Raw genomic sequence first — 16,654 nt, 5'->3', positions numbered from 1 at the left:
AGGGGAAGGGCTGGGAATTACATGCCAAGATAATGAGAGTATAACTGGGCGTGGCGGCAACTTATTCTTCGACTGCACCGACAACTTTTCCGAAAAGTTTTGCGGTTCTGCAGCATGCTAAATTTGGGAAGGAAAGAGATGTAAAAAGTGTATATCTCAGACAATCCAAAATACTATGCATACTTAGAACAGGTCCTGCGGTTGAAGATGTGTTTTCTGGTTTTCTTTATACATGTAATAAATACCCCTAAACTCATTGTCTTAAGCCCGAAGCTCGATAAATATCTTCGTTCTTAGCAAGCTTTTAATGGATAAATAATCTTATACAACTCAATCTTTGCGTTGAAAACGGCGTTGGCACTCCAGTTCAGCAGATGGCGCCACCTAAACTTGTCGAAATGTCATGCATAACCAACAAAATTTAATTTGCATCGTTCATCACGAAAATACTTTTAAACGGTCAAAGGTAACCGGCTCTGGTGGCCCCAGGATAATAGAAAAAATTAGTTTTGTAGCTTGGATAACAATTGTATCTGATTAAATCTTAAAAAAAAATAAATTATATACTAGTCTAATAACGATTAAAAATCTCTTTTGGTGCATTTGCCATCAATGATTACATAAATAAAACAAAATTCGTTTTTCAATAATGACACGGTTGTTTATTGTATATACACCATATAGGACCCTGATGAAGAGGACACCATCTATAACCTAGGCATAACTGTTATTAGGAAGTTATATTCGAGGTAGACTGGGAAAAGCCTACGGTGACCAGGGTTTGGTGACGTTCCTCATCGATCTATGGTGGTGGCGGTCTGTCTGGATAAGGTTTCGGTCTTATCCAAATCTCAATGTTTTTCTTTGGATGTCGAGCCGACGAAGCCATTCCCACCAGGCAAAGGACTACCACTAGCAGCACTACTTGTGGCTTCATGATTGTGTCCAAATCTGGGCTTACGTGCTTTTTATAGATGTGTCTTATTATATAATCGCATGTTAATAAGTATATTAGATTTGCCACACCTAATCTTCGATTCGTTTTACTAATACTATAGTAAACCAATGAGGAGATCAAGAAAAAAAAAATCGATTTGAAACACATAAGAAGTTGATCGTGCCCTTTAAAAAATACTTGTAAAAAAAGGCCATAACTAACTTTTCTAGTATTTTGTTCACAAATCGAACTTATTTTATGTTTACAATAATTAACCATAAGTAATGGGTCTCAAATATAGTAGTATTTAACAATATTATTATTATTTAAAAGGTTAGTTAAAAATGGAAGAGAAAAACATTTGTAATTAAAAAATCAAATTTTATAAAACATTCTCCAGGTATTAAACTCTTTTTAAACTCTCTTAATATCTAAAATATGTTCCCCCGCAATTGCAAACAGAATAAACAGTCAATTTGTATCCACTTATATCATTTTATTTTAAAATGGATCAAATTTTTTAGAGCGAGTCAACTTAAAAATACAATGCTTACATTATACAAACATTTTACACAATAGGTATTTTAATTTTTTGGCTAATTTTACAATCTTTTTAGACAATTATACAAAAAAAAGTATCTTAAGGGCAAATACTTTCTTTTACCTAACAGACTTTCCCGCACACTTCACTGCGAAAGTGTCTGATTTTTCAAGAAAAACCTAAAACGATCTCCAGTTTTAAAACAAATTAGAGTCGTGTCCCATTTTCCTGCAAATTAAGGTGATGCGATAAATGCGTTTGTCGAGCTTTGGCGTATGCAAACAAGTTTTCCTTTGGCGTTTTTGAGACAAATTTCCAATTTGTAATAAAACAATTACTGGCAATGGCAGAGCCTTTAGAAAGTATTCCCATACAAGAAAAAGGTTGGCTGTTGGTCAATCAAGTTTCTGCCTTTTGGTGGGCAAAAATGTGGCAAAAAGAAAGGCCCACATGCAGCTAAAAAAAAAGTAGGGAGGTCGGGGAGTGATAGATTTTCAGGCTCATTGAATCAGGTTAGCAATTCAAAGACCAGAGCAGAGCATAAACCAGCTGCAAGTTCTTTGCCGGCCTTTCACTCTTACAGCTGCGGTTACCGGACCATCGAATTGCATATAAAAGTCCATGATTTCCATGGCCTGGGGCGCGGTGATTACCCCTGCATGTTAATGTCAGTTCCCGAGCAAAGAAGACTTATTGTGGTCATCGAATGGGGATTTTCTGGGGCTCCTAGCTCTGGGTTAAAACTGGCACGGAGCGCGGGATGGAGAAAAGCTGTACTAACTTTTTTGATTACGTGAGAGAGACCTTGACATATTCAATATCTATCCCAACACCAACGATAAATCAAGACGCCAATGTTATATAAATCGTTGAAGTCGGATACAGGCATCGTAATAAAAATACGGCAATACTATTGGTCATGCTTTTTCTAGTGGAAAATTGACATTATAAATAAATAAGTCTTAAGTTAACTTAAACAGAAAATAATCGGTTCTTTTTAAATCATTTTGAATTTGAATATTTTTGAAAACATTTGAACGTTATAAATCGTACTATTCAGAAGAATAAATAGAATTTATGATTTGCAATCAGGTTAAAATTAAATAATGTTAAGCATTATCGTCTCTACAGGTAAAGTGTGACAAACCTTGACCGTGGCATCTATAATCGTGTTATAACCCTCGTTATGATTCGTTGTAAGGTATATAAATGGCCGTCTAACTTGCGTATTAGCTCAGAAATGAAGGCATTTACTTTACTATTGGTGATAGTTTCCATAATTGGATTGGCCCACTCTTGGGAATGGCCATGGTCGCCAGACAAAAAACCTTATGAGCCTCCAAAGTTCCCAATTCCAAGTCCAAATCCTCGTAAGTTTTTCCCAGTCAAGGATCCAGTGCAAAAGTCAAACATATTTTTTTTACAGGCGATAAATGGTGCAAACTTAATCTGGGTCCTGCTTGGGGCGGAAGGTGCTAAAATAAATGGTTTGATTTTTTAAAACAAGTTGAATTTCTTTGTCAAATCGGAGTTAATAAAAGTCAAAAGTTAATAATAAATAGAAAAAGTATCAGCTAAATTCTCTAAATTAAATTTTATGACAGACCAGGTTAAATTATTTGTCTAAATTGACCTAAGTCAAACTTTCCTAGGTCAAAGTCTTAATAAGTCGAACTTGTTTTGTCGGCATATTCTATAACTGGGTACACAGTCGAACTTTCAAAACTCGAACCACCAAAATAAGTTCGAGTTTTGTCTTAGTATAGTTAGTTAACTAAAAATGTATTAGTTCGTAATGATTTAAGAAAATTCATATTATTCCGATAATCAAATTAGTTCTGTGAGAGTAATTTGCAGGGCAAATCTCTTCATTTGTGAGGGTTTTATACTGTACTCTTCGCTCTGGATCTTGAGATCTTGAGGATATTGAGATAGGGCCGTGGTGATCGCTGATGTAGATACACACTTGTAGATACTTTGTGCTGTGAACTTATATAGCCTACTTTCGGGGCTGGCCTTTTATTTTCCACTGCCGCCCGAAAGTATGTGAAGTTTTGTATTATACCTAAAATGAGTGGTGCAGGGGTGTTTTAAGACCAACTCACGATTAATACAAGTATTAATTACTCATGATTCCATATCGATTTCCCATGACTGACACAATTTTCCATAATTCTTCCCTTCTCTTCTCCTTTTCCAGCTGTTTTAGACTTGTGGGAAACAAAGGGGCTGACGGGAGACTACACTGAACAAATTTAACCATAGTTTTGGTTATGATCTAATTCTATATGATAAAAATGCTATCAAAAAAATCAAAAAATAGTAGGTAATCTCCAAAAAAATAATATATATATTAACATATTAACCAGAAAGAAAACAGGGAAAACATTCAAATTTGTGATTTTACATATGTATACGTGAGTATTTTCTACAATATTTTCGAATAATTATTTCTTTTCAAGAAGTATAACATAAATATCGATATATATGTATTTTTTTATGTGCATGCGACTTTGCGTTTGTGCTGCATGTGTGTGCTTGCAATTAGCAGCGCTTTATGTGTTGATGTTGCAGCAATTGCAGCAAGCGGTGGCATGCTGCTGACAAATGCAAAGCCATATGATGTCGACTGGCCTGTGTAGTCGTACAATGACCCACATTGTGATGCGCTTTTATTAGACACGCGAGGCGCAAAAACAAAGGGCCAACAATGAGTCCGGGAGTCCAGAGTCGGGGTTCGGAATCGGAATCCGGACAATGGCCCAACAAGGAGACTATGACGACAGCAGTGCTGTCGCCATCACCGCGCAAACAAACGAAGACAATGCAAATGTGGCACACACCAGGACATTAAACTCGCACTTGTATTGCTAAAGCTTAAAGATTTCAAAAGACCGAAAATCAAAGAGAAATTTTACTCTAGCGGTATTGGATTTTTAATATATGTTAGAACTTAAATTATCCATAAGTTGGGTTGATTTTTAATATATATATTAATATATTTAATATATTTATTATTTTCCATTTTATGTTAAAAAAGGCCTTACAAATTTGGCGTACAGCTAAATAATTAATGTTATCTTTTTATTAAAAACTAAATTTTGTGAATAATTCAACTTGCAAGAGTGTTATATTTAAAAACTCAATGAAATCTCACAAAGACAGAAGATTGAAAATTATTTTTCTGCTTAATTTCAAAAGAATCAATTATGCAAATGAATTGCGACCATCTATTCATCAGTAATATCCTATCTGTATTATTGTCCGATCAAGAAATAAAGGTTCAAGGATCTTGTAGTGTTTTTTAAGGATCTTTGCTCCTGGATTTCAGTAATCCTTTGTCAAATTACCTCTCACGACTGCTCCGAGGACATTGTCATTTGCCCTTATAATTGCATTTCTGATTAGATGGCTCCCAGTCCCTTCGAGTTTTGGAGTTGTCGATGAGAGAGGGTGGGTGGGTTTGGAGCAGGAGGAGGCTGACCAAGGCCTTTTAACCAATGAGACAGTTAGTCAGTTCCAGTTAGCCACAACAACAATCGCCATCATCATCATTAGCAGGTCCAGAGCGAAAGGAGGAGGTGGAACTCCGCTCCACACCGCAGACGTTAACAGCCAACGACACATGCAACCAAGTGGGCCAGTTTACACCTGCAGTTAGTGTTTTTGGGGGAGTGGGGCAAGTCAGGGGGCAACATGCCACACAGTTTCACCTGTGCCGTGGCCCTTCCCATGTAATTATTTGTAATTTGTTTGCCGAAGTGCAGGCAAGCGGAGATTTGGTTGTTGGTAATGCAAACCAATTGTCCTAGTTGCTCCTGCCACTCCATACCCTCAACCCCCTCCCCTTCCCCCCTGTTTTCTGTGTGAGCTGGGAAGTGCTTAGTTATGGTTGTTATTGCAGCTAATACAATATAGAGGCGGTAGTGGGAACATGTTGGTCGTCGTAAATCGAAAATGACAACAGCTACTTAAAAGCCTTTCCATTTGAGATATTGGACAATGCCCCAAGAAATTTCGGCGAAATGGAGCCTTTTCGGTTGCTTTCACCATTCTTATATTTATATAGATTGATGATGGCGACGGCTGACAGCGGAAGCGGAAATGTTTTTGCCTCTGCCAGACGGGCATTAAGAAATAATTAACCCGAAATAGACAGCAAATCTGGAAGAAAGCCGAAAGCTTATTGCGTAATTGTCCAGTGGCATTGACAAAGAAAACAAAGCGCCAATGGATCCATAAATTATAGGGCTCCAGATGTGGGGATTGCCCATGCTAATAGTGACTGGGGCAGAAGTAGTTTGGCTTGATACACAGGAAAACATTTTGTTAAAGGATATTTTGAAAAATAAGTAATTTATTTTATGAAATTTATGTATATATGTAAAATCAAATAATTAGGGAAAATCAGAATGGTTTTTTGTAACCAAACCAATATCTGTATTGTTAAGATAATATAAAATGTATTTTATATTGCTGCAGTGTACATATTTTTTTCTTTATATTTTTTCTGAGCAATGGAGGCAGTCTGAGTACACCAACCACCCTGACTGGAATATTTCAATTACGGCCCCAAACCCAAAACGAACCACAAAGGATCGAACCCAAGCCCGCAGGCATATGCTCGCGGCCTGTCCTCCTTCGAGTTGAATACATTTCGATTAATACAAATTTGCTTATTTCCCTCTTTGAATGCAAATCGAATTATGCGCGGAATTTAAGAGGAATTTTGTTTTGGGGTGTGAGCGAGAATTCGGTGAAAATTTGCATCAATTTTTCTTGGCATTAACAACAGGACGAGGGTGAGGGTATGAGATGCTGAGCTATCTGTGCCATTATTGAGTTAATAAATCACATGGCAGCTTCAATTACCACAGCCCAGTCTTGGCAATGCTTACCTCAAAAATGCCGACGACTGACAACACCCGGCTTCTTCGATTTCGTCGAGATGCTCGAGGAGCTGAAATGTCATTACCAGGCACTTGAAATATTCGATTTTCTATTCAGATGCTAAATTTGCGTAATAACTCAGCCGATTTTGTCCTGTCTCGTCTCGTCTTTCGGCAATCTCGATTCGCGCTTGTTTGCCATTTGGTCGGGTGAAAAAAAAAGGAAAGTGGGCGTTTTTCCTCACCGAAATCCTGGCTGAATGAATAGTGACTTCGATGGGCGTCTCAAGCATGCTGGGCTTAATAGGAATCGCAATGGAATTGAATTAGACATGCGAGGGTGACAGACAAGCGGTTTTGCTGCTTTAAGTGCAAATAAGCAAAGGAATGACTTTTCTTGAGATATTTTATCCCTCGAAAGAAACCCCTTTTTGGATAGCTCTTTTGTATTTTTCGAAACCTTTTCTCCCTCTTGCAATCAGTTGCTGTGCATAACTGGTTATTTATTTCAAATTGCGAAGCCACGCAGTTCTCAAGTGAATTTAAATCATTTTTGAAGTATGGTGTAAGAATTTGGTTTCTGTTTTCATATTATAAAAATCAAAAAAACAGTTTTTCCAAAATGTAATTTAAATATTGCATTTACAACTTGTAAATTCATATCACTGCTTAGACAAGAGTTTCAGATATAAATATTTGTTTGCCTAATTTTGGGATTACAAATCATTAAAAATATGATCTTAATAAAATATAGTTCCTGCAGTTAATGGTTTTTTTATGAATTTATATAGCCATTTATTGGATGGTTTTTTTAATTGCCAAGCCTTTCGCAGCCTGCTTCATTTCCTGCCCATCTCTCACTTCATTGAACAGAGTACAAAAGGCCCAACGGAGCTCGGAAAGTTGCCGAAATTAAAGTTGCTTATTCCCCTGCGAGTCGCAGGACCTCTGACACAGCCCAGCGTGAACGTGCGAACGAACCGGACATCCGTTTATGGAGCGGATGTTGCCTGATTTCCGCCCCGTTGACAGGCCAACCAATATCCCAATAGGCCAAACAACCCACCGCCAACCCGAATTGTTTGCAATAATTTATCTTTCACTTGCATTAAATGACAAAAATGCTGTATTGTTGCGCCAGTCGTCGGTCTCATAAATCAGAGATCAAGCCTCGGGTACGGTAATTGCTTTGGAAATGCGGCCAAACTGGGTTAAGCTGAAATTAGTTGCTTAGAGTCGGACTAGCTGGCAAACATTTTTGATTTAGCTTTTCGATTGGCCGCTCTGCCTGCAATTGTAGTTCAGTTCTCAGTTGTTGGCCAAACTTTTTCCAAACGCACACACACACACACACACATAACTGGCACAAACAATATTTTAGGACGGGAAAGGAGAAGTCGGTCTATAGTTTTACGCTTGCAAAGGGTATTTTATTTTTGCACTAAAGTTTGCGGCACAGGAAAGAAAGACCAGAAAGGATAAAGAGATCAAGCTTGTTTAAATGTTGATGTACTCCTAATATAAATAAGTTAATTTTATCATTTATATTAATAGTAACAAGTGCAAATATCATTAGAAAACTTAAAAAAAAAAATATGGGTTATAAAATATAATCAACTAACCTATAAATTATTTGCCAAATCCCAGTCATATGCATTTTACTAAAGGCTGATATCTAATCACCATTAGAAGCTGCACTTCCATAACAAAAATATTAACAAAATTATTATTGCTAAAATCAATTAAAGCTCTGTAATTGAAAAATATTAAAAAACTAGTCGAATACAATGTAAATTTAAATCGAATATCACCAATGGAAATGGAAGCCAAACTATTTGAGTAGTGCCTAAAAATTTAATTAGTTTATGTAATGTAATAGATGTAATGGCTTTAAAAATATAATTTTTTATCAGGGTATTTTGAAATTCCATATTTCCATTCTTCTTCTGTCTGTGATTCCGGTTTTGTCTCTGGCTTTGGATATATTTCTGGTTCTGCTTCTGGCAGGGGCAACATGCACAGTAAATTTTCATTTGCAAGACAGTTGGTAGTGTTTGACGGCGGACGGGGCCGGGCGGGGGATATGCATTTAAATACGTGTTGAATTATTGTCCTGCAACAGCAGGAGCAGCAGAGTGCGCCGAGGATATGCTCCAGTTCCAGCTGCAGTTCTCGCCCCCCTCTCCTCGTGCCTATTAAATTAAATTGCTTAATTTTCTGCAACTGCAAGCAGCGGGAACCGAGAGATATGGGAGTTCCTGGAGGAACATCAAACATTACAAAACTTTCATCATTGTGTGACATGAAATTATTTGTTTGCTTGTTCTTGCCGTTCCGTTGGTATTTTCTGTTGCCATTTCAGTTGCCTGGCAACTGGCAAAATTCATATCAGTTGTTTAGATTTTATGCTTTGCAGTTTTATTTATCGCAGACTCCTAGCCAACTTCCATTCTGGTTATTTACGTTCATGTAGTCGCATGTATGTCCCAGCTCCGCTCATTGTTGTTTAGTTGGTCAGCATGACAATAATAGCAATAATAATTAAAATAAATGGACTGTTATGCGGTTATATGTGTGGGGATCCCCAGCGGGAAGGAAGTCGAGAATATGCAGAATTTGCCAGTGTTATGCGATCAAAAGCCACGAATTTGAATGGACATTATTTTACAGAACACAATAGTTATAAACACCAAAAGTATTTAAAAAGGCAATTAACATACAACGTTCCAAATCGTATTTATGTATGTGTAGACTGATCAAGGTTACAAATCGAAACAGATTTGATAAATTTGGTTGTTTCAAAACTTCTTGGATATATCTTGCTGTTTTTTACTTAATATGAAAAAGTCTTTTTTCGAAAACTTGCAAAAAATTAAGTATTTTTGAGCTGTGAATGCCAATTGAATGATAATTTTACAACGAATATTTTGAGATATGACATTCCAAAATTTTAGCATTTTTTCTAGGGTTTTTTATTACTTTAAAGAGGGTAATATCATTTCCGACCGTATTAAGTTTATTATTGTCAGCATAACTAAGTGCGTAGTTCAAAGAACTATGCGTATAACCTAATACCTTATATGATGATTTTATATCATCTCGGATATGTCATCAAATTTTGGTGTGACTGCAAGGGTATCAAAGATTCGGTATTTACTTGAAATATATTTTCTTTTTTAACATTTAAAAGTAAAGCCGCATACAGCTTTCAGTACTTTAGTGGAAGGGCAGGCAATGTAATCATTTACCACAATCAAGACATCCACCTGGCTTACCCTTGCCGCCATAATCACAGCCATCATCGGGCGCAACACAGATGCGCTAGCCTCGTCCGCAGGCGGAATGAATCCTTGAAGGAACTTCGAGGAGTCCTGCGAACTGGCAGTCCACAGACAACAGGCGAGACATCAGACGAGACAGGACCCGGCAACATTGGGCTCATAATTCATTAAGACTTTTTTGAGTTATGCACAAGTTTTTACGTTCCTTTCCTTTATTTTTCTGTAGCAACTCCGTCTGTTGCCGGAGGACAAAACCGATAAGGACCCGATGGCGGGGGGCAAGGTGAGGAAAAGGCTTCTGCTCCCGGATGATAACTGGCTACCGTTAATTTTTCCTCTCCTGCCCCTCGAGTCCTTGCTCGCACTGCCAGTTCTTTAAGGTGTAAATTCAGAAAGCCATAAACAAAAGGCTGCTTCGCCTTTACCCTCACTACCCGCCATTCCTTTCCTCAATGCCTATTTCTGAGTCCTGACTACATCTTCCTTCAATTCTTCCAAGTCAGCTGCCGCTGCGCTTTTGTTTGCACGCCTTGAAAACGCTGCATTGTGTGCAGAAGTTAGCCCCGATTGGTCAAAACAGTGGGTTATGTTCGTGGGAAAATCAGTTTTAATTTAAAATGTTTTCAAATTGTGAAGAGCTCTTGAAAATATGGTGAAGAATCTATTAGCATTCGGAAGACTAAGTTATAAGGATTAGACAAAATCAAAATGTTTTGATCTGTTTGCTTTGCAAATAGTTATTAGAAATTTTTTCTTATTATGTAATGTTTTTTATAAATTTGTATATAAAAGAGAAAATATAAAATCTTAGTTGATTGTGATTTTAAGAAACGGTCCATTAAAAGTACATTTTATTTCATATAAATCAAGCTAAATGCTAGAAAATACCACGTTTTTTACAAAAATTTCTTGGCTAGTTTTATCTGATAAGGTTAAAGCTCCTTTGTTTGACTCCGTAACCACTGTACAGAGTCCTTCAACTGCCGGCCACGTTTATGGCGCCTTGTGCCTCCCAGCAGCCCATTGGCTCCTTTCACCATCCCAGTTCCAGCCCATAAGTTCAGCCAGCCGGTTGTGCACAAAATGAAATTGTTTTGCTCGACATCGCCGCCTTTTTACCCGGCGTCTTTTTAGTATGCCGAACAGCAGCTGCTACTCCTTGGATCCTTTGCTCCTTTTGCTCTCGCCGCGCTGCACAGAATTTGTAATTGCAATGTCGGTTAATTAAATACAGTTTTACTTTATGTAGCTCGCTGGCACTCGGCCGTGTTGTTTATCTTGTGTAGCCATCATTTTTCTCTATTTTTCACTTAGGGCTTGTTACACTCTCAACTGAGCCTAGTTGTTCGCTGAAAATTTATTGCCACTGCCCGGGAAAGAAACTAGAAAACGTTTGTGAAAGGATTATGAGTTGTACATGATTGTAAGCTGAACACGCAGAGGTAGGGGACTTAAGTTCAATGCCAAGAATGCTAGGAACCATTGAAAAATTGAACTGCTTGGAAAACAGTGAGAACGGTGGAAAAAAAAGGGTAAAAATACTTCTAAGGAGGTAAACAACATTTGTTTAATTTAAGAAATATTCTCTCCTTTTTTCATTTAACATACAATATAAGGTTTTTCTCACTATTGTGAAAAGTTCCAGGGTGGCAAAACTAATGCGGTGAAATAATGAAAACCCGTCATCAAATAGTCAGTAAAATAGTCGGGTCTAAAGAATTTTTTCTCTCTGCTGTACCCTTCTCCCATTGGAATTCTGAGGCTAAGCTGCTACAGCAATTACTTGAACATATGTGAAGCAATTAAAAAATGTTCCACATACGCACTGTGTGACACGGTTTTTCACTCATCCATTTCTCTTAGAATCTTCACTCTTTCCGGGTAAATTTGTCTTTTTTCTGTGTTTTTTATGTTTCTTTTATTGGATTGCTTCCACACTCATTTGTTTTTCCACTCTTTTAACTGTCATTTAAGAGAATTTCCAATTGGTTCTTAGATTGATAAGGGGAAATGGTTCATTTTGAATTCGATTTATTGATGTTTGAAATGCGAAGAAGTTCATTAGTTTTCCAAACATTTGCCATTCGATTTTAGACAAATTTTGAATGGAAAAACACAGAATATATTTGCTAGCTGCCAAGGAATATAAAAACGACCATTAGAATTCTAAACAGCAAGCTAAACAATAATTCAGTTGGCTAAATTATGGCGACCCTCGCTCCTCCCAACGTCAGTGTAATCAAATATTATTTATTTGCTGTTTACACATATAACATTTCCTCCCCAACCTCCCCTGACCTTCTTCCAACTGGCTTGCTAAATTTATGCAAATTGTGAGTGGAGTGAGACGAGAACGAACATGGGGCATAAATTGGCTTATTGCGCTATAAATTGTATTTATTTTGATGAAATTTACACAGGGCCTAAACGAAGCTCCGCGAATCCCTATATATGCGTGTACATATATATAATACATACATTCTCCCTAGATCTTAAGGCTTTAACTCATGGTCGCGGGAATATATTCGGTTCTCTGTATAATAAACCGCAATGTCGAAGATGCCTTGATAAGGAATTAAATATAAAATGCGTGAGAACAAAATTTCAGCTTGGGGTCTGAGACGAAAACGGAAATGAGATCCCTGGGAAATTTCTGCTGCCACTGTTGCACTGAGAGAATTAAACCATTACATTAAGATGACAATATATTCATATTTTATTTCTTTATATTTTAGTAGCTATTGAACAAATGAAAAATAGTTATATTTAAGATAAAGAAATAGTAATACAATGTTTTTTAATGGTTTAATATTAAAAGATAATTCTTTTAAGAATACTTAAAACTAGTTCAGTAACAATATTTATATCCTAATAGCTACATCCAAATATTTTCCATAATTAATTTGAAGAATACCGTTTATGACATGGAATTTCTTGCAGTGCATTGATTTCCCTGCTTAGCGACATTGATGTTTATGGATTTTGATTGCCCCCGCCCCATCGACATATCGCACCCCGGAGCAGGAACGATGGCAGGATAAGCACGCTTCCTTGCACAGGGGCCACATTGTCGCCACGCCCCCTTCCTTGCTTCTACGCCCCCATTCTACACGTTCAACATCGCAACATTTAATGAATATCGAAATTGGCAATTTCAATATTAAAGCGATTTTGCCGAGCTATATGAGCTGTGCCACGACCGATAAGATTAGCCCAAGATGAGACCCAGTCCGTATCGATGTGCGAATCATATGTGTGGCTGTGTACTTAGTCGTTCCGAAAGTCATTGGCGTGTAAATTACGCCAGTCATGATGTTTTTTGCATGCTTCAATTTGATGATGCGGAAAAGTAAAACCACAAAATCTGTGCCCCATCGAAGCGCCCAACATAAATCCCACACTCGACCCTGACTCCGGATATGCAAATGACAATGCAGTTCCAGCGGGGGCTTTGCTTTTCATGGAATTAATCAAGCAGCCAACCACTCGAACGAGTAAATTGTTATCCCACCCGAGCTAAACCCCCCTCCCCTCGGGGAAAACTTTTCAATCTAATTGGCCAGCATCTGCTGGGGACCCACATTCATCTCCGCCGAAAAGGGGCTGGGATTCTTTAGTGTTATGGCTGCCATTTGTAGTTGAGCCAGAACTCATAAAATCCAGTCAAGAGTTGTTACTGTCTGGTTACATTCCGGGCAAATGAAGCTCGGATGAGCTCTGGGGTTGATTTGGGGCAGCGGATGGCTGGGGAGTCGCCTCCTGGTACTGGTTCCTAATGAAATTTGCAACCACCGAAATAAAAAGTATCAGTAGCTGCCAGAATGTACATAAACGGGAATTAATTTCCAACAAAATGACAAAGCAAACGGCTTAACAACGGAAGGGTGGGGCCCCAAGATAGAAGTCAGTTCAAGGAATCCCAGAGATGGGCAGAGGAATTCAAAGGGTTCGGGATGAAACATCCCGAAATTAAATAAGGAAAACAATTGAGGTAACCTGGAAATTCCACAAAGGATCTTCGATGTAGAGCTAAATTAATTAATGAAATGAAAAGAGCTTTAAATGGGATGCAGGAAAAAGGATTTTTTGACTTCGTAAACAATTTCTTTCTAAAATCTCCACCACTTTTCAAAAAAAAAAATCAATTCACTTTAATTTATTTTCTATTTTTATGAAACACATTAAAATCCTTTGAAATTTAAATGTAACAATAATATAAGCTAAATTAAATTTGAAATATGGTGTTAACTTTTACAAATTAATATAATTAACTTAATAAAAATGTTAAATGTTAGCCTTTAGGATTAAATATTTTTAAAATTAATTCTAAATTATTTTGCATGTTTTATTAAATCCCTAACTTTGTTAGACCTTTTCCCATTAATTAAAAAGTCTATGCAAGTAATCGCTTTCCTGACTACCTCCCACCCAACAACTGGCAAGTGGAGGGAAAAAATCAATCAACGTTTTTTCCCAACTGCAATCACTTTTAGCTCGTCGAGCAATCAACATCCGTTACATTAATTTGATGTTGCCCCTCCCCTCCCCCCGGACTTGCCGCACCATCTTCGGCTAACAATATTAAAATCTTTATCAAATCGAAATTAAAAACCAGTTGGAATTGCTTCCTCCGCCGCCTCCGTGCGATTTCCATTTCCAACTACACTTCATCTGGCAGCCCTTGGCCTGCCCCGGACCCATAAAACTTTAAATAAATATGCAGCGTGTGCTGCCCTCGTTTCCCTTCGGTGTGTGACTGTGCCTGTGACTGTGCCTGGGCAACCGATAACATCATTATTGATGAAGCTTTGGCCAGAAGTCACAGCCAGCCAGCCAACGAGCCAGCAAATGGCAGAAAGGCAGAAAGGCAGCTCGAACAGATTGCAGGAATGTGCGCCCAAGGAGCCGCATCCTCAGACTCCGGACTCCGCACTCCGGACTCCGAGTGGAAATAGGAATCAGACCCGTAGTCAGAGATATAGATAGAGGTCACCATGCCAGTCGCCTGCCCCGGAACTTCCTCATCCTTCCTTCAAAGGACCCCACTTTGGGATGCAGCTGTTTGTGGGTGGGGGAATGGGGAAAAGGGCAAACGGGGGTGCAAATCGCGCTCGTTTAGAGATTGGAAATCGTAGACATCGTCGCAGTCGTTGTAATAACTGTAATTGATTTTTGATTTGTGATTTAATTTAACACAGTTAAATGAATTGAAGTGTAGAGGAGGGCTTAGAATGCAGAATGGAGCAGATCCTGAGGCAGAAGGTTGTGCCTTTCGTTATTTGCCCAGGCTATGGGGGCACAAAATGTACAGATGATCAAATGAAATAGAGATTTGCCGTAAGTCTACAAAGATTTGCGTTTAATAGCATGGCCTGTATTTAATATAATTATTAATGATTAAACATTAACCACACAGCTGAGAGCCGCAGAATTGTATACAGATAAATATTATATGTTTTCATTATAATGGTTTCTCAAATATCTTTTCAGATCCAGTCTCTTGTTATAATTTAGCTTAGGATTGTTTTAACCCCTTTACAACAATCAATAAAGTAATTATTTAATAACAAGTATTTATTTCAGCCTCTAGCCTCTGGAAACTATCGAGAGCTGGATAAATTTAATAAATTGGGAAAGCATTTATTATATTTGGACCAAGTAAGCATTCCAATTATTATGACAAATAAATGTGCTAACCTTAAGCCGAAAAATATTTTTAAAAAGAGAAATAAGAACCAAAGAAAATTAATGAATTTGAGTATATATATTTTAAATATTTTCAATTTAAGCAACAAAGACATTTCATCACGGCGATCCAATTTAGTTTTATAATTTTGTCAAGATAATTGTCAGCTAACATACGATAATTTCGATCTATATTTTATGGTGCCCAAGAGTTGCTAAATATATTATTCTCTCCTTTCCTTCGTTTCCTGTAAAGCGCTTTATTAATTGTCACTCCGAGCAAGGACACCTTATCCTGCAAGGACTATGCCAGTGCACCATAAATGACACAACACACAAAAACCCGAAAGTTCTCGAGATCCAGGGAAACTGGGGAGTGCGGAGTGCGATGGAGTGCTGCAATGGCAATTACTTGGCGTTGATGATGAGCCAAGATGCAGCCAAGTGCTTTCAGCTTTCACTGTAGTCGCATCCTGGCATCGAAAGGGTCGGGGAGGGAGCTCCATAAAAGGACAATGCTTTGATTGCCCCGTGGAAGATAAAGGAGGAGGATGCCAGACGTTGTTAATGTCTGGTCATGAGTTAAACACTTCAATAAAACGTGAGAATGTGTGCTGGCCAGGACTATGAAGCAATTGCTTCGCCACGTTTGGTCCTTGGGCGTAAACACTATTATATGACGCATAAAAAGGTAATAAAAATAATTGAAATGAGCAGGAGAGCAGCCGAGATTAGGCAACTGAAATCGAGTCTTTCAAAAGTAACCCAAATGATTTTCAAGAATGGAAATGCGTAAACCCTGAAAATCATAATATCTTTAAAATCTTTCCAATTGAAAATATATACAAATACCATAAATTTGAAAAGTATTGATTGATATTTAAATGACTGTTTTATCATCCATGATTTCTTCCGATTTAATATAGTTTTAGGGATTCGCAGGATAAACACCACAGAAAATCTGCCTCAAATTGGCAATGCAGACACAAAGGAGCAGAACAAACAGCTCGGGCTGTATTTTATTTGGCCATTGCATGCGAAATGAGCTCTCGAAAGTTGTGCAAAGGCGCTATAGGACTTTGGCCGGGTTATAAATTATTTAATTTCAGTGTGATTGTGTGCCTGAGAAATCGACGCAATTAAAAATCAACAAAAGTTCCACAGAGCTCCCAAGGCCTGAAGGCGACCAATCAACAAAATGGGCAAGGACCGGCAGTTGGTAAGTTGGTAAGTTGGTAGGCCGAGGACAAAGAGAATTCTCAAAATGTCCAAAAGGAATTTCTCGGCTTTCTCTCTCTCAGTTCTGCATTGAAAAGGCCTG

The 16,654-nt window shown here is 37.9% G+C and overlaps 2 protein-coding genes across 2 annotated transcripts; one reads left to right on the top strand and one right to left on the bottom strand.

The window, feature by feature from the left end:
* Positions 1–639: 639 nt before the first annotated feature.
* LOC108051016 lies at positions 640–937 on the bottom strand. The gene has a single exon (XM_017132960.2). The coding sequence runs from the start codon at positions 935–937 to the stop codon at positions 803–805; it is 135 nt and encodes a 44-aa protein (XP_016988449.1). The 3' UTR covers positions 640–802.
* Positions 938–2,703: 1,766 nt separating this feature from the next.
* LOC108051015 (accessory gland-specific peptide 70A) lies at positions 2,704–3,057 on the top strand. Its single transcript, XM_017132959.1, has 2 exons — positions 2,704–2,848; positions 2,905–3,057. The coding sequence occupies exons 1-2, from the start codon at positions 2,719–2,721 to the stop codon at positions 2,955–2,957; spliced, it is 183 nt and encodes a 60-aa protein (XP_016988448.1). The 5' UTR covers positions 2,704–2,718; the 3' UTR covers positions 2,958–3,057.
* The last annotated feature ends 13,597 nt before the right edge of the window (positions 3,058–16,654 follow it).

The sequence above is a fragment of the Drosophila rhopaloa genome, unplaced genomic scaffold (assembly GCF_018152115.1).
Source record: "Drosophila rhopaloa isolate 14029-0021.01 unplaced genomic scaffold, ASM1815211v1 contig_163, whole genome shotgun sequence".
In the NCBI taxonomy this organism is placed as follows: Eukaryota; Metazoa; Arthropoda; class Insecta; order Diptera; family Drosophilidae; genus Drosophila; species Drosophila rhopaloa.
Note: the sequence above shows the minus strand (reverse complement) of the source record. Positions and strands in the feature narration are given on the sequence as shown.

Coding starts and splice junctions, on each gene's coding strand:
- LOC108051016 (XM_017132960.2), bottom strand. CDS start 937: ATGAAGCCACAAGTAGTGCTGCTAGTGGTAGTCCTTTGCCTGGTGGGA.
- LOC108051015 (XM_017132959.1), top strand. CDS start 2,719: ATGAAGGCATTTACTTTACTATTGGTGATAGTTTCCATAATTGGATTG. Junction 2,849..2,904: donor AATTCCAAGTCCAAATCCTC/GTAAGTTTTTCC, acceptor TTTTTTTTACAG/GCGATAAATGGTGCAAACTT.